This window comes from Melanostigma gelatinosum (genome assembly GCF_949748355.1).
Source record: "Melanostigma gelatinosum genome assembly, chromosome: 17".
Lineage (NCBI taxonomy): Eukaryota > Metazoa > Chordata > Actinopteri > Perciformes > Zoarcidae > Melanostigma > Melanostigma gelatinosum.
In genome coordinates, this window is record NC_136650.1 from 19081571 (window position 1) to 19108508 (window position 26938).

The following is a 26938-nucleotide window of genomic DNA, read 5'->3' on the forward strand; positions in this document are numbered from 1 at the left end:
TTCAGACGTACATGGCGCTCTGCTGTGCTTTAACAATGAGAATGTGTTTCTATGTTCAAAACCAACACCACTGCTATTTTCACATTTTAAAAAACATGTCTTATTGGCTCACGTGAATATTCTATTTTATATGGTGAGATATCAGCTGCCACTCAAACTTCTTCCCTCTGTTTCTGTGCATTTATTCACAGATCATTATAGCTGAGATGTTACAGAGCAACCAGACCGCCAGTGGGAGGTGCTGTTCTGTGGTGAACAGTAATGTGCAACATGATTGGCTGAGGACGTGCAGGTAACTTAATAAATGTTAGGTTCAGACAGTTGACCGACTTTGTATTATTTCAATCTCGACAGTGTTGTTGTCCCATTCAGTGCTGCAGCAAGTTGGAGCACAAATCATGTTAACCTCTACAATTATACCGTTATAAACTATTATTAATTGTTAATATTTAAATTTTAAATATTTTTTACTCTGATATTTGTATTGGTTTACCTGCTTTAATAAAGTATATATCTATCGATCTAGTGCGCGCGCACGTGACCACACACCCCCTCTCTCGCTATCGGGAGCGAGCGTTTGGCGCACACCCCTCTCTCCTCCTTTGGGCGGAAGTGGGTCCATTTTTCCTCTCAATCGGATAAGAGCGACCCGAGGAGCTGCAGCAACACGCACCCACGAGAGCTCGCGCCTTATGTTTACGTTAACGTTAATTCGTCCGGGAGTAAACAACGAGGTACAAGACGCAATTCAGATCCAGTTGGTCGTTGGAACGAGTTGTTTTGGGTTTTTTTCCCCCGGGTTGTAGGGCACTGTTTTCGGCGCTGCCAGGGGGGAAAAGCCCCCTGTGCATTCCTCCACGCAGAGAGCCAGAGAGGGAGACCAACCGACCGACTGAACGGGGAAAAGGAGCGCTGTAAAGCGTCCCCTTTCACAAGGTCGGACCGGTGAATTCACCCCCACACGGAGAATCGCGGTAGACGTCCCGTCTGATTGTTTTGGCTCCACCGGAGACTTTCCTGTGACACACCATGAGATCGCTTTGATGAATATTTTACGGTCTCGCGGTCCGAGGCTCGCGCTGCGATTACCAACCGACCGTTGGCTGCGCCCAACGCCGCCTGAATGGACCCGGATGGTGGACTAGAGAGAGAAGACAAAACGACGACGACACGGGCCTACATTTGGAGGAGGAGGGGGGAGAAGAAAAAAAAAGCAGAAAATGTAAAAAAAATTGTGAATGCCTTACACAGCGGAATCTATATTATTTCTGAGGTTTTATTTACCTCAGAAATAGTCTGCCTACCTCGGGTCAGAGTTGTATAATACAGGAGGAAAAAAGCTCCGTTTTCACTGTTGAACTGACTTTAATACCTCATGAATCTACCTCAAATACAACTTTATTTTCTACACCACACAACGGGGCCGATGTGTCCACCAAATAAATACCTCAACGTCATCACTGCGCGTGCTGTAAACTGAGCCTGTGATTCGCTGACCTGACGCCCACAGATGGCTTCGTTCCCAGAATCGGACCTGCAGACCTGCCCGCTCTGCAAGGAGCTGTGCGGCTCCTCGGCTCCCATTTCCTCCTGCTCCTCTTCTACCTCATCGTCCTCCTCGCACACCTCGTCCTCCTCCAGCCAGACCACCAGGAGGCTCCACGTGCTGCCCTGCCTTCACGCCTTCTGCAGGCCGTGTCTGGAGGGCCAGCGGAGCCCAGGAGACCTGCTGAAGCTGCGGTGCCCCACCTGCGACCAGAAGGTGCGCATCTCCGAGGAGGCCGGAGTGGACTCCCTGCCTTCCTCCAATTTCCTCTTCAGCAACCTGCTGGACGTGGTGGTGAGCTCCGAGGAGCAGATTCAGAACAAGAATGGCCACCACCTTCACAACAACCACCAGCACCACCACCGCTTAGGTGGAGGCTCCTCTGGCTTCCATCACCCTCACGGAGGCCTCCTGCTACCCAGCCACCTGGGAGAGCCCCAGTGCAGCTCCTGCGATGAGGAGAACCCGGCCACCTCCCACTGCCTCGACTGCCAGGAGTACCTGTGTGACAACTGTGTGCGGGCACACCAGAGGGTGCGGCTGACCAAGGACCACTTCATCGAGCGCCTGGGGAAGAACCTCCACATGGGCCGGGTCAACGTCAACAGCAACCCGGACCAGGTGTCCCTGGCCCAGTCCCTGCAGAACAACTTCGCCCTGCTGTCCCTGTTCCAGGACCAGATGAGCTTCTGCCAGCACCACGACAACGAGGTGAGTGGGACCACAGAAGGAGAGTCTAGATGTGTTAATGTAGAAAGGAAGGGGACATCTTTGAATGTGACACAGACATTATCAGTATTTTCTTTTAATATCATTCATGGGGTTTCTTCACACGGTTGTGGATTATATGTATTGCACACACACACACACACACCCACACACACAGAGATATGTGTGTAGTATAGAACCATACTGGGGGCCATATGGCCTTAGGTTCAAAGGGTGCTGAGTGGCTCTTCACCTAGTGCCCCAGAGACGAACAGGCACGTGTGCTGAGCTGGATTTACGCACACAGACCCTGCGTACACACACATACACACATAAGCATAGACATATGCAGAGTCTGGTTAATCTGTACCACACCATCCATTCAGGCCAGGGAGAGGCCCCCTGTAGTAACTGCACACATGTTTCTATGACTGTTGGAAGTCCTATCCACGGACATATTATGGAGATCCAGGGTCTCTCTGATAATGGGAAAGACAAGTTGGAACTCGGGGACCAAAGGGACCATGTGATCTGGGCATAGTAAACTACAAAGACCTGTAAAACAGGAAAGCAGCTTTTCTTTCCTTGAGTTTAGTCGTATGTCCAGGAAGAATAACAAACAGTGTTGGAAGGGGGTCTTGGGAAATATACTTTTGTACCACTTCTGGTTTCTGATGAGGGGCTCAAGGAAGTTATCCCCGCTGCTGGAGGGAATACACCACAAGAGCATAAGTAACAAGTTATTTTGTCTTCTTCTGATTTTCCTAATCTCTTTTTATACGAGTCCAGCACGTTTCCAGAACTATTCGAAAGGCAAAGCATGCAAAGTTGGGTTCAGAGTTATTTAGTGATCGTTTTAAAGTGTGCCGAGTGTAAATCGCAAGCAGCAGAGCCACTGTCCATCACCCAGCTCCACTGCTTCATTTGGTTGTGGGGAATTGATATCATCATCAAACTTTACTACGACCGTGCTGTTGGAAAAACAGGTGAAATGTCTGACTTCATCTTTAACTTAATCAACTGTACAGAGAGAGAGAGAGGGGGAGCTTATGTTGTTTTTTTCTTATGGAGGCGTGGCGTGAATATTTCCTTTGGCACAAGTTTTCTCCCAATTCTGCGCACAGTCGCACACAAATACATCAGTAATATTGAGCTAACCCATTGTTATTGTACACTCTTCATCATGATGGGAATATAATGTATCTGAAATTGTAGAACCCTAATTGATTCCCAAAATGTCTGGAAACAGACGGATTGACCGTGAAATGAGAGGCTTCGGTTAGGAACATAAGGCTCCTCGACTACACACTGCTGAGAACATATAGGTTTTGTGCTCACATGAGTGAATGTGTTGGCCTACTTAAACAGCATACATGTTGAGTTGTTACTCATCTGAAACACTGAGAGGGTGCCACATTGTGTGTGTCTGTAGTCGAAATGGAAAATTGGATTACATCAAAGGAGTGCCCTCTGCTCGCTGTGATGTCAGCCCTCCCACATACAAATGCATATGCAGCTCCGTCTGAGAGACTGCTAATGACACCATAATCCCCCATAATCCATCAGGGCTTCAGATAAAATTGTTGTGTCCATTGTCTGGCTGTGCACACACGCACACACACAGTCTTTACACACATTTCCCCCAATTCTGCTTTCCTTTGGTAGGGTTTCTCCGCTGTTTTATCCGGTCCTGTAAGGGGAAGACGATCACTTTAACAAACGCATGCTGGGCTGGCTTTGTGATCACCAGTTTCACTCCCCCTCTCTGGAGAATGTGTAAGGAAACCTAACCCAACACTGACGCTGATACAAGGCCAGAGGAATTCCTGTAACTTGAGTTTATACCTCCTGGGTTCTCTTTTCCTTCTCTCTCTCTCTCTCTCTCTCTCTCTCTCTCTCTCTCTCTCTCTCTCTCTCTCTCTCTCTCTCTCTCTCTCTCTCTCTCTCTCTCTGGGTATTTCCTCTGTCCAACTCCTGCCTTCCTCAGCAACGCTCTCTGTCTGCTCTTTGTCAGAGACAATGGACATTATAAATGCAGAAAGTCTCCTCAACATGATTTAGCAGCTGTTTGCCGTTGAGGGGGCAAGTGATTACATTTCATCACTCCTGGAAGTATCCGTGTGAGCGTTTTTTCCATTCTGAGAGCATCTCCCATCTGTAGGTAGTTATCCTCTGAAGAGGATTTTAGTGTGTGTGTGTGTGTTTCCACACAGCCAGCAGAGTTGGATTATATGAAGTTGTACTTCCAGGGTTTAATGCACAACATGTGACCAGTAATTAGAGTGCATTCCCTGTTTCCTGTGTGTTGTGAATGTGTTTCATGTAGGCTAAAAGTGGGGGGGGGGGTGTGTATGCGTGTGTGTGTCCTCGCTTTGATGTCCATTTGAGGACTTTGGGTCATATAAATTTAATGGATAGAAAGGGAGGCATTTATCACATTGCCTTTGACAAGAGGATTTAAAACCCATTCAGAAGCTGGGGCCTGCTACTTCCTCCTCGGTGGTTGGGCACAAATGGGCTTTTAATTGGCCATTATTTGACCTCACTCAACGGGATTGTGCAGTTAACACATTTGACGTTAAACCTCTCAACCCTATTTGGGGGACATTGCACAGCTTCCTGCCACATTTTGTCCACTGTAGCGGTTTTTGTATTTTGAATATGCTTGTTTGTCAGACGTTGCTGTAGTTAAAGTTTGAGCGCTGCATTTCTGCTGACTGTTTTCTGTTCATATTGAGATGTATTTTTCCTACTGTTCTTGTCTTTGCAGCATGCACATCGACCGCAGACTCCTAACGCTTGGTTGATTTGTTTAATACATTATAGTAAGGCCATGCTCATGTACTGATACGGTGTGGGCGCTAACGGCCTTCAATCAAAATAAAGAATCACATCATCGTCCTGCAAAAACAGTTGAACATGGCTCTAATGCAACACACTGTCCTCATGCTGCGTTGGTCACTCAAGTATGTGCAAGAGCGAAGGATGCTAACTTAGTTTGTTTTTCTCTGACTGTTGGCCGACCTTGGTTAACCAATCATTAACCGCTAACCGACAAGATTAGTGCCACTCCCTTGCATCCATGTTGTGGTGTGGTTGAAGTGGCCAACAAGCCGCCCAGCCGCAACGATAACCCCGACGCACAAACGGGTAAAATCAATCATTCGTTACCAGTCAGCAGCCACTTTCCCACTCAGTCTCCTGGTTTAGCTGCTTAGGTTGTGAGCTGTGTGTCGGCCTGGCATAACGGGACTCTGTCAGGGCTTCTGACGGTGCGTTTCAAAGAGTGTCTCGTGTGCTATGGTGACTAAGTAAACTAACGTTATAGCTGTCAACGTAGCAGTGCGTAAACCGGTTTATTTGTCGTGAATAAATGCTATAACTCAAGACACGAGCTAAGTCTTCGTGTCCTCCATTTACTGCGGTCGTGCTCTTTAGGCTGCCAGGTTGGTGTGCCAGTCGTGTGCTCGCGGCTTTTTGGGACAGAGCCGTGTGTGTACAAAACAAAGCATCTTAAGATACAGTTTTAGGACTAAACATGGCACATGGTCATGTTTTGTTTGCATACATGAGCAGTCAAAACAACACTGAGTGCTTGACGTAAGTGTGGTAAGAGGAGGGGGGGGGGTTGTTATACTCACTAATGTCTCAGTGACCAGGAATAGCTGTGACTGTTTGCAGGCGCGCGTTAGTTGCATCTCAGCTGCTCCACACCTCTTGTGTTTCTTCCTCTTTCTCTTCTTCACTTTATTGTTTAACTCCCCTTTCTCCCTCTTTCCCTTGCTTTATCGACCCCCATCTCTCCCACCCGTTTACTTCCTTTGCTCCTTTTTCCATTTACTGTTCAAGTATTAAACACACTACAGTCGGTCACATGCTCGCTAGACGAGGAGGCCAGCTGACTGGTTTGTGTTCGCTCTGGAGGCCGTCCAATCAGATCGCCGGTTTACGGCCACCGCCCCCCTCTCCACCTCTGTCATATCTGGCAGAGTTTCAAAACATCAGCTGGCATGTCTTGTGTGTGTGTGTTGTGTCCGTGGCTGCAAGCCAACAGGGGTTACTACGAGAGGGCGCGGCAGCGGAAGAGGAGGAGGAAGGAGGAAGGAAGGAAATAGCAACGAGAGAAGAGTGATTTCGAGAACGGAGAGGGAAGGAAAAAAAACTACATGTGAGCAAGATATGGAGGGTATTTGGAAAAGATTAGAGGAGGTGAATGTAGCTCCATAAAAGGGGCTTTGTCTGGCAGATGGTGCTCCCGGGATTGCTGGGAATGTTGGGATTCGGTATTCCACAGATTATCCAGACTAGGGGTGCTGGTGCTGTCTATTTGTTTCCTCATAAGTAAAGTAACTAATCTCTCTCTCTCTCTCCCTAGTTTACTCACAGATGTATAATCCAGAGAGGAAAGCTTGTTGTTTAACATTCCCTCAATTAGGGATATTGAGCAGGAAACGCTCCTCAGTAGTGGAAGAACTTTTCAGCTTTTAGTGCCTAAGGCATGCTGACAGTTATGCGTTCGTCATCAAATCTCTCAAATGCCTGGGAGACTTTCGACTTTCCCCAAATACCCAACATTTTTCACATAATTTATGGTGCAAATCTCTGGCCGTATGTGTCTGAGAGATTTAAATCTGTCTAATATGCAGTTTCTTCAAAGGAGAAACAACAGCATTTACTAATTTGATAATAGCTGTCATTAGTTGTGTTTTTTTTAAGTATTTAGTAAATTGTCCAGTAAAAAGAGCGCTTATGTTGACTCTGTGTAATGTTTTTTTACACTTAACTTTGTGTGCATAGTTGTCATGAGGTGAAATTGTACGTTGTTTAGTGAGTAGGAATATGGCCTTTGGGGGGAAAAGTGTGCTCAAGAATGTTTAAATAAAGGTTATCAGAAGGAAACCACCTTTATTACATGTTTGTCTAAAGATGCGGAACACACCGACATCTGTCAACAGCTTCTAGAATAATCTCCCTTTGTTGTGTGTGTGTGTGTGTGTTCACACCTTTCAGCAGTAAAATGCAGAGTACATAGACTCACGGCATTATGGATAATGAAAGAAACGTACTGAAGAAAAAGTCAGTTTATTTCAAGAAGTCAAACAAATACTAAAATGTTACTTTTTGAACTTTGAAAAGACTTTTCCCCCAGTGGTTTTGATCTGTTTTTGTTTCTCTGGGTTAAAACAATGTTTTCTTTAACAGTTTCTTTACAGATCAAATCTCACTAACTCTGCTCACTGCTGCTGGAAAAACCAAATCCCAGAGGAAACACAGTCTGATCTCATCTCTAAAAACAGCTCTCGTCATTCCTACTTCCCTCACAATGGCCCGCTAACAGTATTGCTAATACTATCATTTTACTTCCAGTTGTATATTGAGTTTCAAGCCATGACTTTAGGCAAGGCAAGGCAAGTTTATTTGTATAGCACATTTCAACAACAAGGTAATTCAAAGTGCTTCACATGAAACCATTAAAAGCATAAAGGCAAAAGTAAAGGAGATTTAAAACATACATTGAAACAATAATCGATGTCTCCCTGAGACATTACGCTGCACGCAATCAAACATACACTGCCACAATTCTGCAATTACTCGCACACAAACCACGTCTGGAAAACATATTCTGAAGCACTCGGAATGTGTGACAAACTGCTGAGGAAATGCATATTGTTTTACCCTTGCATGTGACATACAAGGTGTAGAGTAGGACACAAACATCGCAGACGGTCCCGAGCGTCTCCCCGTCGGTGGAACGTTGCTTTCACGGGTCTCAGATCAGCCTGGTTTGTGGCACCACAGTGTGACATTACATGGCCCTCGTCCCTTCCCCCCACTCTGCACGTAGGCAGCGAGTGCTGCACGGAGGCATTTTACTGGCCAGTCGAGCTCGTGCCCTCTCCCCCAGTTCCCAGTGCTTAGGAGGGAGGGAGCATAATGGGAGGGGGTGGGGTGGGGGGGTGCTGGGCCCAGTACAGCCACCATGAGTTTATTCTGGTGCGGTTTTCCTCCTCGGATTAGAATGTGTATTATGTTACTACAATGTTTAAACAGGGTTTTAAAGCCCTGTGCTTTTAGTGGGGCTTGTGTGTCTCTGCTACTTTGTAGATTTAAAATGACCCATCCCGCTTTCCATCAGTTATTAACCGTTTTAAGCTTCAGATGAGTTACTGGAATTACTAATCCATGTGTAGTGTTTGTCAGTACTTGGGTTGCTTGGTGCACGAGCTGCATTAGTCTGCGGCTGCAACAAATTATTATTTCACATTCAGGATTTTAATTCGTCAAAATTATTATTTTTTTGAATATATTGATATTTTCAAAAGAAAATTCATTGAACCAACATGCCAAAAACCTAAAGGTGTAAAATGTACAATGAAATAACACGGAGAGAGATCTGCAAATAGATTATCAAAATTGTTATTGATCTCTTTCCTCATCGATTAATCGTCATTTGAATGGTTTTCAATGGCAGCAAAAACAAACACGACGATCACAAAAACAGTCTTTAAATTCTGTTATTTGGAGGCGTCTCTGTGGTTTATGATGAGACATTTTCAAACAAACACACACCCCAACATGTGAGTGTAAATTCATAAAGGAGGAGCGTAATGGACAGACGGACAGAGAGAGAAACATCCGGTGCACTAATGAAATGCAATAACTCACTCTCCTGCCGCTCACAGCTTTATAGCCGATGATGGCGTGTTTGTTCCGGCTATTTCCAGCTAAAGACAAACCGTCACACATCAAGTCTACTTTCCTTGCTTGTGCACCTTCTTCACGCACGTCAACATGTGCTATAGTGTGTGTGTTTTGCAAGGGAATGCATTTCAATATGTGAGACACATTCTGTGGGCGAGTCACCACTCCCTGAATAGCCTCTCCCCCCCCTCTAGGCCGTTCTCTGTGGAATTTACAACTTTATTAGCGCACCACGCCCACTTCACTTCTTTTTAAAGTAGTTTTTCCACGTCGCACGCACCCTGGAGGTTCCTGGTGTGTTCTTGCATGGCACCGCTGCGACGTCCCTGCGTTCTGTTCTTGGTGCCACAAGTGTAAAGGCAGCAGCTGTATTTCTGGCTTGTGTGTAATGCTCGTTTTTGTCTCACTCAAAGCTTCCAAATGATGTGTTTTTAGAGGCAGGCAGAAAAAGACGAGAGGGAGAGAAGCATCCCTTCCACGAGGAGCCAGTATCCTGTGTGGGTCGATAATATTGACTGGGGTTCCAAGAGGCTGGGGGTGTTATGCAATCCTACAACCTTGTGTGTGTGTGTGTGTGTTTTGAGTGAGCGCGTCTCACCACGAGGACTGTTGACCCGCTGACGGAACATGAGCAGCAGCGAGCGTGTAAGATATCAGAAGCCTGTTTGTGACATGACCTAGTTCTGTGAAATAGGACTCCAGTGTTTTCAATAACAGGCGTCTGTTGTTTGCCATGTTTCTGCACACACAGATGTGGACTGTGAAGAGATGATACAGTCAGAAGATAGCACTGATTACTAAAAGGGTCCGTATGTAATGTTTTCATGTTTGAAGAAACTGAAGCGCGCCAACATTAAATGATTAAAGCGTGTTCTTATAGATCACCGTGTGATTCACCTCAAACGTAATCAGGCTGATTAGATTGTGATCTGATTTAAGGGTCTCGTTGGGGCTGCGGCCTTCATTAGAAATGGCTTTTTATAATCAGTAGAAAGTGTTGGTGATGTGCGCATGCAGCGGCGGTTGGGATACAATCTTGATTACTCCAGACATTTATATATTTAGTTTGGTAAGACTTGAATCGGGCTCTGATTGTAAATAGGTGCTAGACCTCCTCCACTCGAATCCCAGCTGCATTCCTTGCTTTTGTGTGTGTCACGTCCCTCTGGAATTTAGGCGATGTCGGCAGGGGTGGGATGGGCCGGGAGGAAGTGAAGAAGAGCACTGAGTGACGGAGCGGTGCAGAGACGGCGGACGGGGTTTAGCAGAAAGAGAGATGGCAAGAAAAGGACTAGAAGAAAAGGATGCAAGGGGGGAGCTCAAGGAGAAGGCAGAAAAGAGGAGGAAGTCAGATAAAGGGGGAGGTGTGTGTGCGTGTGTGTGTGCGTGTGTGTCATTAGATTATGCCGCTCCCTGGGGGAACAAGCCATTATTGATGGATTGATTGCAGGCCCCTCCCCCTGACCACTCAGGCCTCCTGCTATTGGAGGCCATTAATCTGGTGTCTCTTTGGGATATGATGGCTAGTGCATATTTCATGAGCCTTCCATTACAAACAATCAGCATTCAGACGAGGGGTTTAAAGCAAAGCTTAGCATTGAGCAATTCAACAAAGGTTGAATTACTTTTTTTCCCTTCCTATCTCGTGTGTGTGTGTGTGTGTGTGTGCGTGTGCGTGCGTGCGTGCGTGCGTGCGTGCATTTCAATCAATGAAAATGTAGGAAAGAAGGCGCATTCGTTGCTCAGAAGCTTGTACACTTCCATGTGAAAACTAACCTCACATGTAACATGCATTACCTCCCTGGTAACGCATGTTTATGGATGACATGCTTATCATTCATGGTCTTTTCTCATTAATTAGCTCTGTGAGAGAGAGACAGAGAGAGAGAGACACACTGATTAATGCTTTCATCCTGCGATCCATTTCATAGTCAAACAGGGAAACATTAGCTTTCACAGAGCTGAGTTGTCCTCTTGCTGTAGGACGTCGTAGGAAGAGGGGACGGACATAGATCTTTGTTTCCGTTTTATAAAAACATTGACCACATTATCACATTTCCACAGGTCAATATCAGAACAGGGGTTAAAGGAGTGAAAGTATAGCAACAACCTGTTCATCACATTTTCAACAAGAGAACACATCTGCCAACGCTAGGTCCACCTCAGCGGGAGGTCATGTTTTCGTATCTGTTTGTCTTGTTTGTTTGTACACGCAATATGTTTCATGTTCACTAACATTATAGGGAATGTGTGCTACAATCATGTGGTGTCGGAATAATCAGAAAAATAGATCCTGACTGGGAAAATTCTCATGAACCCCGTAAGGCCGTCAAACATTTATATATGGTTATTAAGTAATGTAAATTAAAGTGATTTTACTACGCTTACACAAAGAACGTTATGATGTGGCTCAAAACGTTTTAGTGAGAGACAATTCAAAATGATTGGTCGGTTGTATTCAACATCTCAAGTTATAAACGGTCGATTTGAGTGTATAGCGTTGATGTAACCCTCATCTTTCTCCAGTTTATCAGATGTGTTTGTTGTTGGTATGATTTGGAACACCAGACTGATTTGTCCATCCGTCTCCAGGTGTTTCTGTTCTTCTGTGAGTCCTGCTCGGTGCCGATCTGTAGGGAGTGCAGCGTCGGCCGTCACATTGGACACACCTTCGTGTACCTGCAAGACGCCGTGCAGGACAGCAGGTCCATCACCATCCAGCTGCTGGCCGACGCTCAGCAGGGACGCCAGGCGGTGCAGGTGAGACAGGAACGCAGACAGACACATTCTCAGGAAATCGGTATTGAAGCAAAGGTAAAACCTGCATAAAATAATACTTATTCTTGTGTTTTGTCTTAATGTTAAAAAAAGAAAATGGTCTTGTATTCGAACAGGTCAACCTGATTTAAGTGTTAACTAAACAATGCAAAGAACTCTTCTGCATGATTCTTCAGCGTCTTGACAAAAAGACAATCCTCCATGAAGGACTAACCACACAAGTCCACACTCATCCGTCTCCCGGAGCAGCCGAGGAGAGCAGCTGTGTCTTTCCAGCCTCCCTCAGCGCACAGACCAGATCAGCTTGAATGTGTTTTGAGAGTGACCAGTCCTGCTCTGCTGGGAAGCCTGAGGTTAAAGGTGTCCAGCTGGCCCTGAAGGGGAGGGGAGGGGGGGGGGGGGTCACATGGGGTGAGGTCTGCCGGGGGGCAGGGCTGAGGGTCAAAGGGGAGGAGGAGGATGGGGGGGAAGGGTGGATGAGGTATTTAAAGGATTTCAGAGAAAGGAAAACTCCCCCCCTCTTTTTTTTTTTTTTTAAGAGGAACACTTTGCCCCCCCCTCTCCTTTTTTCAGTCACTTACTTATTCAATCACTCACCCCCCCACACACCTCTTACTCTCACGCCAACACAAACACACACTGTCTTCAGTTACGTAATTATAGATTGGATGGCAGCTTCCTGTGACCCCTGTAGATTCCACTTTATACAACGACACATGCGCGAGTGAAGGGAGGAGCAGCGGTTTCACTTACAGTTTCATAGCCTAGCTGTGACTTTTTCACCATTTGTGCTGAAGGGAGTGGTTTGAATTCAATTTAAACAATTGTAATAAGCAGTTAAATCCATTCAGTTATTTATCAAACGGTTAGATATTGAGTCGACAGCCACAGTAGCTGCTCTGTGAAGCTGTGAGCTAAATATGAACGTCTGCACGCTAACAATGCTAACATGCTGATGTTTAGCAGGAAATGTTCACCATCTAAAGACATGAACTCTGGACAAAGTGTGCGTGATCAGATCTGCATGTTTTCCCTTTCAAACGTGTAGCAGGCCGCACATGATGCGGACTACAACGTGGTCACGTAACCGGTTTGTAGTTTGGTCATTTACACCCGGAGTCTCTTACATTCCTTTCAATTGTTTGAGGATTTTGCCATCTTTCCAGTCCTTCCAGTTACCTTTCTAAATGTCACATTTTTAAACTGGTATCTTGGTCTAAATGACTGCTCTTCTTCGTCCTCGGGATGTTTGTTTTCTTCCAGCTTTTCGGACAAATTCAATTTTGGACCTGCTGTTAAAGGGAGGGATCAACAGTGATGGGTCACTCGCACTAGAGTTGTCTAATGTGCCGTGTACTATCTCCTCAGCAGAGCTTGAACTTTGTGTGACTGGGTCACACTTTGTGTGGGTTGTTTCACTCTGGGTGTTCTTCAAGTTCCAAGATATCAACGTCACAGATCTGCTCAGTTAAAAAGCCAGACGCCCGGCCACATGTAGTAAAGATTAGAAAACACCAGGCACCACAGGAGTCAAATCACCAAACAACTCCAATAACTTATTTAACGAAAAGCACCCGGATCTGTGCCGCTGAGTCATAAGCAGCACCGCCCACCATCTGGCAGTACATCACATGTTTGTCCATTTTGTCCCAGGTCACCATGGGGGATAAATGCTGACGCCACATAATATGTACACACATACACACACACACACCACACGCGCTCTTGTCCCCTGAGGTAGGAAATTTCCGCCCACTCCACACACATTATCTTCCCTGACCTCTGACCTCCGGGGCTTGTGACCTCTCGGTTGGCCAGAGCTCCTTCTCTCTGCCGTCTGATTGGTCCGTTTGACCCTCTTTGTGTTCCAAGCTGTGCTCTTCTGGGAATGTTTTAGGTAAAGAGATCAGATGGAGATGCGGAGATGGAGACCAAGAAGTGTGAAAAAGACACACTGTGGAGGGAAAGTAGAACAATAATGGAGAAAACCAAATTAATAGAACTACAGATTGTTTTTAAAGGACTACATAAAGACAACTGGAGCGAGGCAGTGGCTTTATATTTTACCCTGCCTCCTTCCTCACTATGTATTGATAACACTCCCCCGATTCTTCCAGGATTGCCTCCCTGCTGTTCCCTCTCTGGGGGCCTGATTTATTTGACTCTTTAGCTGCCCACCTCAAATGGCCAGACGAAAGAGAAAAGAGCCCCGCTGCCGGGCTTTGTTCCTGCAGCGGTGCAGTGGGGGGTGGGCGGTATGCGTCTCAGGACGGGAGGGGGGGGGGCAGATCATGACCTGTAGAGGTTTAGGTGACCTCTGATCTCTGCGGCCGATATCACAAAGAAGGCCTTATCCCACCTCCCCTTCGTCCCTGTGAGGTCCGGTTCAACCTGTGACCCTCCCGAAAATGCCAGAGGAAAAAGCCAGATAAAGCACAGCAGGGGGGAGGGAGGGAGACAAAGAGAGAAATGGGCATTTAGCCCAAATTGTGGGTTGTAAAGGCTCAAACCTGAAGTAAGCCATACAGTCGCTTTTCAGTGCCTGTAGGTATCAAGGCAATTAAGAAACTTGGTGTCCTCATTCAATGTGCAGATGGCCTGCTTATGTAACTATTCTGTGAGGCACCGGGTAAAAAGAGTATCTTCAGTACAGACAGTCTTAACTATTATATATGTGTGTGTATATATATATATATATATATATATATATATATATATATATATAACTTACCAAAAATTAGATCTTTGCATGTTGCTCTACAGGGCTGGGTTTTTTTTTTTATATATAATATAAAGTTTTGACACGAAACAATATTTTTTAAAATACCTTATTTAAGGAAATCGAATCATATTTAATCTTTTTGTTCCACATAACAAACGTACCGAACAGTGAAAAATGAAGATAATTTAAGTTACTGTGAGGAGTTTAACTGGTAATGAAACAGTCTCAATTTAACACCGATGCCTCAATAAGTAAACGAGACCATCAGTGAGAAGACTGTCTATATTCATATAATTATTCTTCATGTTTGTCATCGGGTGCACCGGGTAGGAGTCCGTGCAAAATCAGACAAAATCAACACTACCGCTTCTGTCCACAGGGGGCGCCAGAATCAACACGCATTTAAAGTTCCTCGTAGTAGCTTTAAAATACAGATTTGCTTCAGATATTTTAACTACCGGTAATCAATTATATCAACACATTTCATAAGGTTGAATACTGCACAGCGGGAAAACTGTTTCAAATGTAGTGCTTATCAACGCCCGACTTCCAAACATCAGTACATGAGTAGTGGTTCAGCCCGGCAGGAAGTTGGTCCATTTTGTGCAGTTTGAAGTGACTTCCTATTCCTGACCCGTGTTTCCCTTTCCTCTCTGAATGAGACAGAAAAAGATCACAAACACTGAGCAGCTGTGGGAAGGAAGATGTCACCGTCGGTGTCCTTTTCCTGGTCCTCTGCATCCTGTTTCTGTGTCCCCTCTGAGTAATAAAACCGACCAGGCGGGGGTGTGTTTGAGCATTTAGACATTCCTGTCCGGTCATTTGGGACACTGCAGGGTGACATATAACCGTGCGCCGGGTATCTTTCTTCACTGTACACTGACTGGGTATTTATGGTCACATCAGTGAGATCGCATGCTTGTGTTTTTGTTTCCTCAGCTAAGCATGGAGAAGGTCCAGGCCATGGCAGAGCAGGTGGAGATCAAAGCTAAGGTGGTGCAGACGGAGGTGAAGGCCCTGGTGCTCCGACACAAGAAGGCGCTGGAGGAGAGGGAGTGTGAACTACTGTGGAAGGTGAGCGCCACCTTCATCTTCATCGGTATCAAGTCCCACACCGGGCAGTGAACTGAATGCACTTGATGCAACTAATATCGTTATTGCGTATTTTCCTCACATCCTGCAGCCCTTAAAAATACCATACATCTACTATTCAAGATATACAAAAAATACCATACATCTACTGTTCAAGATATACAAAACATACCATACATCTACTATTCAAGATATACAAAACATACCATACATCTACTATTCAAGATATACAAAACATACCATACATCTACTATTCAAGATATACAAAACATACCATACATCTACTATTCAAGATATACAAAAAATTCCATACATCTACTGTTCAAGATATACAAAACATACCATACATCTACTATTCAAGATATACAAAACATACCATACATCTACTATTCAAGATATACAAAACATACCATACATCTACTATTCAAGATATACAAAACATACCATACATCTACTATTCAAGATATACAAAACATACCATACATCTACTATTCAAGATATACAAAACATACCATACATCTACTATTCAAGATATACAAAACATACCATACATCTACTATTCAAGATATACAAAACATACCATACATCTACTATTCAAGATATACAAAACATACCATACATCTACTATTCAAGATATACAAAACATACCATACATCTACTATTCAAGATATACAAAAAATTCCATACATCTACTGTTCAAGATATACAAAACATACCATACATCTACTATTCAAGATATACAAAACATACCATACATCTACTATTCAAGATATACAAAACATACCATACATCTACTATTCAAGATATACAAAACATACCATACATCTACTATTCAAGATATACAAAACATACCATACATCTACTATTCAAGATATACAAAACATACCATACATCTACTATTCAAGATATACAAAACATACCATACATCTACTATTCAAGATATACAAAACATACCATACATCTACTATTCAAGATATACAAAACATACCATACATCTACTATTCAAGATATACAAAACATACCATACATCTACTATTCAAGATATACAAAACATACCATACATCTACTATTCAAGATATACAAAACATACCATACATCTACTATTCAAGATATACAAAACATACCATACATCTACTATTCAAGATATACAAAACATACCATACATCTACTATTCAAGATATACAAAACATACCATACCATACATCTACTATTCAAGATATACAAAAAATACCATACATCTACTATTCAAGATATACAAAACATACCATACATCTACTATTCAAGATATACAAAACATACCATACATCTACTATTCAAGATATACAAAAAATACCATACATCTACTATTCAAGATATACAAAACATACCATACATCTACTATTCAAGATATACAAAACATACCATACAGCTACTATTCAAGATATACAAAACATACCATACCATACATCTACTATTAAAGATATACAAAACATACCATACATCTACTCTTCAAGATATACAAAACATACCATACATCTACTCTTCAAGATATACAAAACATACCATACATCTACTATTCAAGATATACAGACCATTACAAAAATCCACACAAAAGAAGACCCTGAATCCACGCTCATATTGCATTAGTTTAGCTCTGTATTTAAACTGAATCTCACGTGTAGCATTAGATTCCCTCACACTACATATGAGCAAAGCGATTGTCCAAAGGGAGAAGAAGCGTGCATGCTTTCTACAGAGAACGTCGTGTCTTGTCGGGACTGATTCATTTGTATTGTTAAATCTCAACAAATCCAAAGAGCCAGTTCTTGAACAGACAGTTTGGCCCGCAGCCCGCGCTTCAGGAATCCTCTGCAAGGGCCTCCCTGGTTTACGGTTACCCAGAGAGCCCGTGAAAGAAAGAGCCCCCTCATCCCTGAGGCCCCTCACCCCACCCGGCTACCCTTTAGTAATAAATGAGTAACCACATAAAAGAGGAGACTGTACTAGATGTGTGACATGGTACCAGTCGAGGCTCTAATACACACGCACAATCTACATCAATAACATCTGAAACCAGATGATACAATGTATATTCGTGCATTTATGTACAGATGTGTTGCTCAGGGTCTGACGGAACATAACCGATGATTTACCTCCAACACCCACCACTTCGACCAAACTCTCGTTTCTCCTCTCCTCCTGAGAGCCTGCTCGGTGACGTTGTAAAAAGTGACCTGCGTCTTACTCCCTCAGCTCTTACAGCTCTAGTGTGCAGGTCAGAGTGTCACAAAGGAGGTTTTCACTCACCCGTGTTCCCCCGTTAATCCTTTTTTACACCACTGCAGGACTCACTCTTTATCCCTGACCTGATAAAGTCATTAGAGGCAACCGTAGCACCCCCACCCGCCACACACGCTGAGTTTCTGTCTTTCCTTTTGTTTCTTGCAAACTGACTGACACGTGCTTTATGAGTGCAGATGCTTTGCCTGTACTCTCGTTAGAGTGTAGCTAAAGCGGTGACTTGTGAGAATGTAAATGTCGTTGACTATTGTTTGAAAGAAATGTCTTCGAGTGTCCCAGTTGTACCCTCGGGCAGATGAAGGCTTCATGCAAAGCAGGACGGTGCTGACAGATTATATGTTTGGTTTGCAACTTCTTTTGTGTGTGTGTGGTGGAGGGATGTATACCTGTTAAATAGAGGCTGAAACAATTACCGGTAGTCAGAAAAGCAATGAATTAGTCATCTATTTATTCATGTTTGCTCACTGAGAAAGTTTGCTCTGTCCGGTGGGCGGTTCTTAGTTTTGGCTCGACTCGAAACGTTCTCATTTTTACAGCGAAACCACTAAAATGTGTTTCAATAAATGTGTTGCAATGCAGTGTGACACAATCCTGGGTCATGTTTGATCAGCGCTGCCTCGTTTGACAGTCTGATCAGAGTTCTCAAGCTTCACAAGCTGTGACCGATGGCTGCGTTAGAGACTCCTCGGCTCTGGTTGGTGGTTTGCAAATGCCATCAGGAGCAATAAAAAGGAGGCGGCGGAACCAGATTCTTCTCACAAATGATGGGTCTCATGTACTGCTATCAGGATATAGTGACAGTTTGAGCACATTTGAGTTACCAACTGCAGCTTTAACTCATTTGGACTGTTGATCAAGCAGAACAAGTAGTTTGAAGAAGGCATGTTTGCCTCAGAGTATTTTCAGACTTGAACTATTGATTAATCATTCCCCCCCAAAACAAAATCTACGAGTTCAGTGTGATCACGCCCCTTGTCCAATATAATTGTTTTTGGTCATTTCAGCGCGTACAAGTTAAGCTGTACAACCGCTGAATCATACACAAAGTACTGGAAGTGACTCCACTAGTGCTCCCCGTACTGTGTGATGGCCGCCTGTGCTGACGGTGGTTCCAGGAAGCCGCTCCACGGTGACTCATGTCTTGCTAGCAACGCAAGCTTTTAACTTATAAGAAGTCGTTTTGATCGAACGACATCAAAGTCTCTCTGGATTTTGCTCGGTGACTCTGTGAGACGCGTACCAACACTCCCAGTGAGAGCTTTCCACTGAGGGAGGAACTCAAACTAGATGTCATTAGGAAGCCTGACGTGTGTCTTTGTTCTCAGTGACTATAAAGTGTAACTCGAGGGCTCACAGATGCAAATTGAAGTTCCACTTGTGCCAGAGATTAACAAAAGGACCCCTCACTTTAGGACCCTTTGTTTCTTTCATGGTTCCTCCCTTCTATCAGAAGTCCTTCTCACCATAGAGGCAGTCGGGCTATTGTGTTCTACTCTTTTTGTTAGGCGACGGTAAGTAAGAGCCCAATCCATGCCTCTCAGATTCTTTAAGGCTTTAATCTCACTGACTCACTCTAACTTTATCGGCTTCTCACGGTAACAGAAACGTGTCGTGGTTCAGTGACGGACACAATAAGATGAATAAATCAGTAACGCTATAGTATCTTTCTTCAGCTCTGTCAGCCCCGGACCAGGTATCTCTTTGACTCGTCTGCTCTGTCTGCAGCGGCGCACATCATCTTATTTTATTCTGTTGTTCAGGCAAGAAGAAAGAAAGTTAACACACGTTCATAAATTATATCTGTGATGCAAAGTTGACTAAAAGAGCTTAGAGCTCATGAAATATAATAACGATCGTAGTAATTATAACAATAATAATACTTTGTGTAGCACCTTTCATACAAGAAATGCGTCACAAAGTGCTTAAAATTTAAAATAAACAGAAGTAGAATAGAACGCCATAATTAATAGAAAACTAACATTTTGTAAAATAAGAAAAGAAAGACGAGATAAAAATAAGATAGAAGACATAGGATGCATGAGATGAGATGGAAAATAAAGATAATAACTAAAAATGATCATATTTAAATCGGTAGCCATATTTGCAGCATGCACATCAATAGACATCAGAAGGGCTCATTCCCCTCTACACAGTGGGGCAGATTTGAGTTTTAAAGATGAAATCTTTAAAACTCAAATCTGCTCACAATATTTCACCTTAAATTCAGTCTTTACCGATATCTAAAAATGTGCATAAATCTCCTGAGTGTGTTTTTCAGCTGGAAAACCAAATCCATATTCTCTGTGTTACATTCATGGAGTCCTTTTATTAAACGGAAGTAAATGTGATGTTCGCCACAGGAATTATTGATGCACTATTTCTCCTTCATATCCGTCAACCTTAACATCAAATACCTTTTATAATATATCTAAACTGTATGCAGCCAAACCAGCTGCTGCTTCTTCTTCTTCTTCTTCTTCTTGCTTAATATGTGACAGACGTGGCTTTTCAACTCTTTGCTGCCATCCTGTGGGCCGTCTTGCTGGTAAAAGTCTGTGGTGTGGAGGTACCAGGAGACTCGTTTAATACCACATTCAGTTTGACTTTTTTATGAGGTAATGAGGTAAAAACTACAAGTCAAAAGACTGATGTAAATCTGGGTAACCATTGATGCCCGATCATAGTTTTAAATCCACCACAGAGTGCTCTTTGAAACCTGTTTTGTTGTGTTATTGTTTCTCTATATTGTTTATAGAGAGATGAAGCCCCTCCCCTAACCTTTGCATTGTGCCATGAACTACACACCTGATGTTCGTCAATGTAAAAGATAATTTAGCATGTCAGGAAAGTCTTATCCACGTTCATTTCTCTTGATGAGGCTACTCCAGCCAGCTGCAACCTCATTCAGGCTTTTGTAGTGAAATGAGGTGGTGTACCGATAACTCCTCGTGTCAACTTCACCAATCAGCCGTTCCTCGTTCCACTGATAGTTCAGCTCAAAACGGCGCTGGTGGCCAGTTGGGACCTTCCAGTAGAAATGTTGAACCCTGACCTGTGCTGGTTAAGCATATTCTACAACCTGAAACATAAAAGTTATATGGTTTAATAAAGTGCCTCGGTCATGTGCTTTCTATTACGTTGGAACTATAAAATCCCCTCTGGTGGTGGTAAAACGTTCTGTGCTCTGGTCTCCTTCCAGGTGGAGAAGATCCGTAAGGTGAAGGCCAAGTCTCTGTACCTGCAGGTGGAGAAGCTGCACCAGAGTCTGACCAAGTTGGACAGCACCATCGCCGCCGTCAGCCAGGTGCTGGACGAGGGCCGCCACCTGGACGTGCTGCTGGCCAGGGAGCGAATGCTCACCCAAATGCACGAACTGAAGGCTCTGAGGGGCCTGCTGCAGGCGCAAGAGGACGACCGCTTCATGTTCACACCTCCAGACCAGGTGGGTGCTTGGGACCCTGTAGATGCTGGATCATAAGCATGTTTGGATGGGTTTTAACGTGACATCATTGCTATGTTTGCCGAGCCTGATGTTATGTTATCGTGGTTTCCTACAGGCTCTGTACATAGCCGTCCAGTCCATGGGCCTCATCAGCAGCGGAGCCTTTGCCCCGGTCACCAAAGCCCACGGCGAGGGTCTAAAAACTGCTCTCCGCGGCAAGCCCGCCTCCTTCACCGTGATCGGATACGACCACGACGGCGAGCCACGTCTCTCCGGCGGCGACGCGGTGTCCACGATAGTCATGTCGGTCCCGGATGGAAACCTGTCCGCAGCCGAGGTGACGGACCACCAGAACGGCTCCTACACCGTCGGCTACCTGCCCAAATGTGAGGGGGAGCACCTCGTGTCGGTGCTGGTGTGCAACCAGCACATCCAGGGCAGCCCCTTCAAGGTGACGGTGAAGTCGGGGCGGAGCTACGGCTCCCTGGGGAACCAGGTGGCGTCCTTCGGGTGCGAGGGGGAGGGAGACGGCCAGCTGTGTCGACCCTGGGGCATCAGCGTGGACAAGGAGGGATACGTGGTGGTGGCCGATCGCAGCAACAACCGCATACAGGTAGAGCACCGTCACCAGTACGGGGAGCCGTCTGTCCCTATACCCTCACAGTCGTACATGCTGATGATGTCCTGACAGTAGTACATGCTGATGATGTCCTGACGGTAGTACATGCTGATGATGTCCTGACGGTAGTACATGCTGATGATGTCCTGACGGTAGTACATGCTGATGATGTCACTCTACTGCATATTTCTCACCTTTAAATGTTTGTATACATTTATTTTAGTTAAATGTAAAGTGAGAGAGTTTGGTGGGCGGGGCTTGGTTTTGCTTTGATTGTTTTCAACATGGCGGATTTGGAGAGAGGGGAGGGGAGGAGAAAAGAGGGGGGGGGGGGCAGTGGGAGAGGAGGTCTTTCCAAATCAAAAAAAGGTCACAAACGTGAAACTAAACTCGTCTCTGATTGTTGTTTAGCTTTGTTTCCAGCAGTAGATTTAACTGTCTCTTGTATTACTGTCAGGATATTGTGACAGTTTATTTGGATTTATTTAGTAAAAACTGCAGCTTTAAATGTCAGTAAAGCAAATGTAAAGAAGGAGATCTAGAGCTCCCAAAACGACTCTGTCCTTCTTCCTCTTCCTCTTCCTTCTTTCTGTGTTCTCCCCTCAAAGTCTCGACTGAACTCCGATATCTGAACTGTAATTGTATTTAGAGTGGTCGTATGCAGTTCATCATCCACTCATTTACTCACCAACTCCACACTGTTGATTTTTGTGTCGACATGTTTACATAGCAGAGAGTCTGCTTAGCAAACTTTGTGTTCGGATGTTGACACACACACACACACACACACACACACACACACACACACACACACACACACACACACATTTTAAGGGAAGGCCCTAAAAAAACGTACCGTTCACTCACATGTTGAAGTGATTGTCACACGTGTGCGGTAAGTACATTAGCGTGTTTGTAGAAGTCTGTAAAAACTACACGTGCAGGTTTAAAGAGAGAGCTTTACAGGATCGTTGGTTTCTTTGTCCTCCGCTCTTCAGATATTCAAGCCCTGCGGTGCCTTCCACCATAAGTTTGGCTCTCTGGGTTCTCGGCCGGGTCAGTTTGATCGTCCAGCGGGGGTTGCGTGTGACAGTCAGAGACGAATCATTGTGGCTGATAAGGACAATCACCGCGTGCAGGTATGAAAACCACACGCACATTTCTACGCACTCATTCTGTATGATTGTTGAGATCCTGTCTTATACACGTGTGGAATGCACGAGAAAAAAACAGAAACAGTGAGCTTAGTTAGCTTGTAAACCCACACACACACACACACACACACACGTAAACACATAGCTCCTCATGCTCACTCTCTGCTGCGGATGTAAACATGTTGGGCCCTAAGACATTTGCTTTGTCTGACAGGTGTTTACTTTTGAGGGCCAGTTCCTGCTGAAGTTTGGGGAGAAGGGTACCAAGAATGGGCAGTTCAACTATCCCTGGGACGTGGCCGTCAACTCTGAGGGTAAGATCCTGGTCTCGGACACCAGGAACCACCGCGTGCAGCTCTTCGGCCCCGACGGCTCTTTCCTCAACAAGTACGGCTTCGAGGGGGCCCTGTGGAAACACTTTGACTCTCCCAGAGGAGTGGCCTTTAACCACGAGGACCACCTGGTGGTGACCGACTTCAACAACCACAGGCTCCTGGTCATCCGGCCGGACTGCCAGTCGGCCCGCTTCCTGGGCTCCGAGGGCATCGGGAACGGGCAGTTTCTGCGGCCGCAGGGCGTCGCCGTGGACCAGGAGAACCGCATCATCGTGGCCGACTCCCGCAACCACCGGGTCCAAGTGTTCGAGCCCAACGGGAACTTCTTATGCAAATTCGGCGCACAGGGGAGTGGCTTCGGACAGATGGACCGCCCCTCCGGCGTTGCCGTGACGCCCGACGGAGTCATTGTGGTTGTTGATTTTGGAAATAATCGCATCCTGAAGTTCTAGTTTTTTCTTTTTTTGGCATTCTCTCCCTCCGTTTGCCCTTTTTGCAGTTTTCTTGAACAAGGAAATGGAGGCGAGAGAATGAATCAACAGACACAACAGGAGAGCTCAGAGAGGATTGAGAGCACGTTGAAGTGAAGGGAAATTAAAACTATTGATTTTTTCGTTTTTTTTTCATTTACATTGCTATATTCCCAATCAGATATCTGTGGTGTGTACGAGAAAGGGGACCGCTAACACATTGATAATCAATAGATGAAGCCATGTTTCCCTTCCTCGGTCTCAGCTGCTCTGAATCCTCTCTCCGTGAGCTCTCCTTAGTTTTCCATCTCAGGGATTTTTTCACTTGTCTTGAAACCTTGTACCCTCTGCTCCACACCTACCTCATTTAGCTCTTTATGAATGTATTCATAGTCACTGAGCAGAGGTTTTAGTCCGTGAAGTTCTACAAAGAAGATAAAAAGCCTACCTCTATACTTTGTTATTTAAAAGACAAAAAAAGAAGAAGAATAGACTGTCAGTTGACATTTGCACAGGATTAAAGAAAATCTTGCTGTGCATTTTCTTTTAAAATATGAGTTAAAGTGAACCTCCTGAATGTTGCTGAGACGATACTCGGACCGCCGTCGAGGCTGCATGATTTATTCTCACTAGAGGGCTCCGCTCACAGAGGAAACTAGGAGACACGTGTCCTTTTTCATGGTTTTTAGGCGACTTAGTTTTTCTGCGTATGCATCGACCCTTTGAAGAAGAGAGCGCGACCCCGATGCTGAATTAGATAGAATCAAAAGTAGCTCAGGTCAGTGCTTTTCAGGCTCTCATTTGATAAACAAATCTCAGAAATGATCCTTAAAATAAGCCCTAGATAAGTAGTCCTGTAAGAAAAGACAACCCGTGTTGTTACTATGTCATAGATGCAAAGATAAAGTATGCAAGGAGAGCAGCATCTCCTCCTAAAGGGAGGACCCACCAAAGGATTTTGGTGTTGAATTTTTCCAAGATCTGGATCTGTAAGCGATCCTCACGTAGATATTTAATCATTTTAATTGAGTGACACCTTTTTTGATGAGGCATGCTGTGTGACAAAAGCCTCACAAGTAGACACCTACATTTGGCTGTCCAGAGGACATTAATGACATCAACTTGAAGGCCTAACATTACAATCCTTTGGATTTTAGATGGTGGTTGAAAGCCACGGCCCTTTGGCTCCCAGGGCCAATGAGAGAGGCTGTGATGACAAAGCCCCGCCCTATTTATTGATGCTTGGAGTGAAGGAGACCGATTCCTCTAAAGACGGAGGTCTATAGACCAACTTCTGGAGTCAACCAAAGTTAGAATTTCTGCACAATGGCCAACTGTAGATTTGGCGATTTTAAAGAAACTTAAATAATCATTGTTGCTGGGAAGTCTAAAGTTCATCAAACACACGGAGTTGAGTTCATAGCACTGTTCCTGGTAGGCTAAGAAGAATAAAGTGTGCTTGGGTCACAGTTTATTGTGCTCTGACCTGTTTCATCTGCAGAGATGTTCACGTGTAGAGAACAGAAGATACCCGCACCAAAGAGACCCCCCCCCCCCACACACACACACCTCAGCCCATCAAACGACGCCATTACACGACCCGTAGGCCTTTGTATCCCAATCTAATTACCATAGACACGACTAACTCTCCGTGGGGTTTTAAACCTCCCTTTTGCCCCTTTTTGTCCAATCAGACAGTCCCACTGGAAGCACTCGACAATTATGGTTCTGTCAGCCACTTCCTTCGCCTAGGACCTGTGAAACGATTCACCGACGGGCCCTCGCCTCTGAGGAGAGGGGCCGTCAGCACACGATCAGGGTTCACGTCGTCATATCTCAAGATGTCTCGTACCTCAGCGGCCGTTTTACCTCATCTCCTGAATACCTCGAGTATGTCACTCATAGCTACTGTGCATTTAAACGTTCAAATACCTCAACTTGTTACACATTCTGAATACCTCATTTTTACTCTTTTTATTTAAGCATACCTCCTCGGATATTTATGCATTAATATACCTCGTTCTTTGAATCGTCTTGTGTTACAGTACATGTCCCATAGCTCGAGGACCAAAGATCATGGTACTGTCTGGAGTGGAAGTAACGTTTTTTTTTTTACTGTGGTCATTGCTTCATCTCGCAGCTTTTTGGTTGGTTGAATCTACTGTAAAGTGTCTGGTAAACTCTGCCTTTTATCGTCAAGAAACCAAAACATTTCAGATGAAAGCATTGTGCCAAAAAAAATGATCTGTGGGAGTTCTGTGCCAAACAGGGTTGGCATCAGGGCCGCGCTGTTGTCGACGACAAATGTCACTGGACCATTATATCACCTCTCTGTCTCTCTGGTTGATGCACTTAAGAGGGCTGGGCCCAATTTATCTTAACCTCATAATGATGATGAACAAGCAAAATTCCACTTGTACTTTACAACTGTGCGCAAAGGGTGAGGACAAGAGAGGATGTGGCCTCTTCTAAAGAGATAAAAACTTCACGAATCCGCCTTCTTAATGCACAAGAATTACCTCCTTGATTTCAGCACAAAGTTACCGATGTTTCATTTGTTGATGTTGGCTATTGGCGGACCTCGAGACCTCGAGACTCGACCGTTCTGCGGCAGGTTTAAACAGAACGCACCGTATAGGGATCACGCCCGATGCGTGACAGCGGTGTGGTTTACTATTACAGTGGAGCTATTGGCACATTGATGGCGACCCAACACCTCGTTTCACCAATAAGATTGTCTTTTGCTTTTCAGTATTACTCTGAAACGTTTCATCCATGTTGCATCTGTTTTTTTTTCTTTATTATTAAAATTGCAGAATTCTATCTTTAAGATCCGTAGGTCTTCACTAATGTATTTTAAACCTTTTTTTTGTTTGTTTTTTTTTGTTGCATGCTTTAAAAAGTCCTTTGTATTATATTGACGTCTCTCAGATAGGTGTTGAAAAAAAACTCAGATGGGGTGGGTAGCGGACGTTTGGGATGGTTTTACCAAAATATTTACCCAAAGGTGTGTGCGTGTGTGTGTGTGTGTGTGTGTGTGTGTGTGGACTGCGTCGGATGGGATGAACCGCTGACCTTTGCGATTGTATT

The 26938-nt window shown here is 44.6% G+C and overlaps 1 protein-coding gene across 1 annotated transcript; it reads left to right on the forward strand.

Annotated features, from left to right (window-relative positions):
- Positions 1–1510: 1510 nt before the first annotated feature.
- Positions 1511–23830, forward strand: trim71 (tripartite motif containing 71, E3 ubiquitin protein ligase; the record flags this gene model as incomplete). The annotated part of the gene is made up of 7 exons (XM_079287618.1): positions 1511–2257; positions 11549–11716; positions 15396–15530; positions 21028–21270; positions 21386–21883; positions 22888–23028; positions 23258–23830. The coding sequence occupies 7 exons, from the start codon at positions 1511–1513 to the stop codon at positions 23828–23830; spliced, it is 2505 nt and encodes an 834-aa protein (XP_079143744.1).
- Between the last annotated feature and the right edge of the window lie 3108 nt (positions 23831–26938).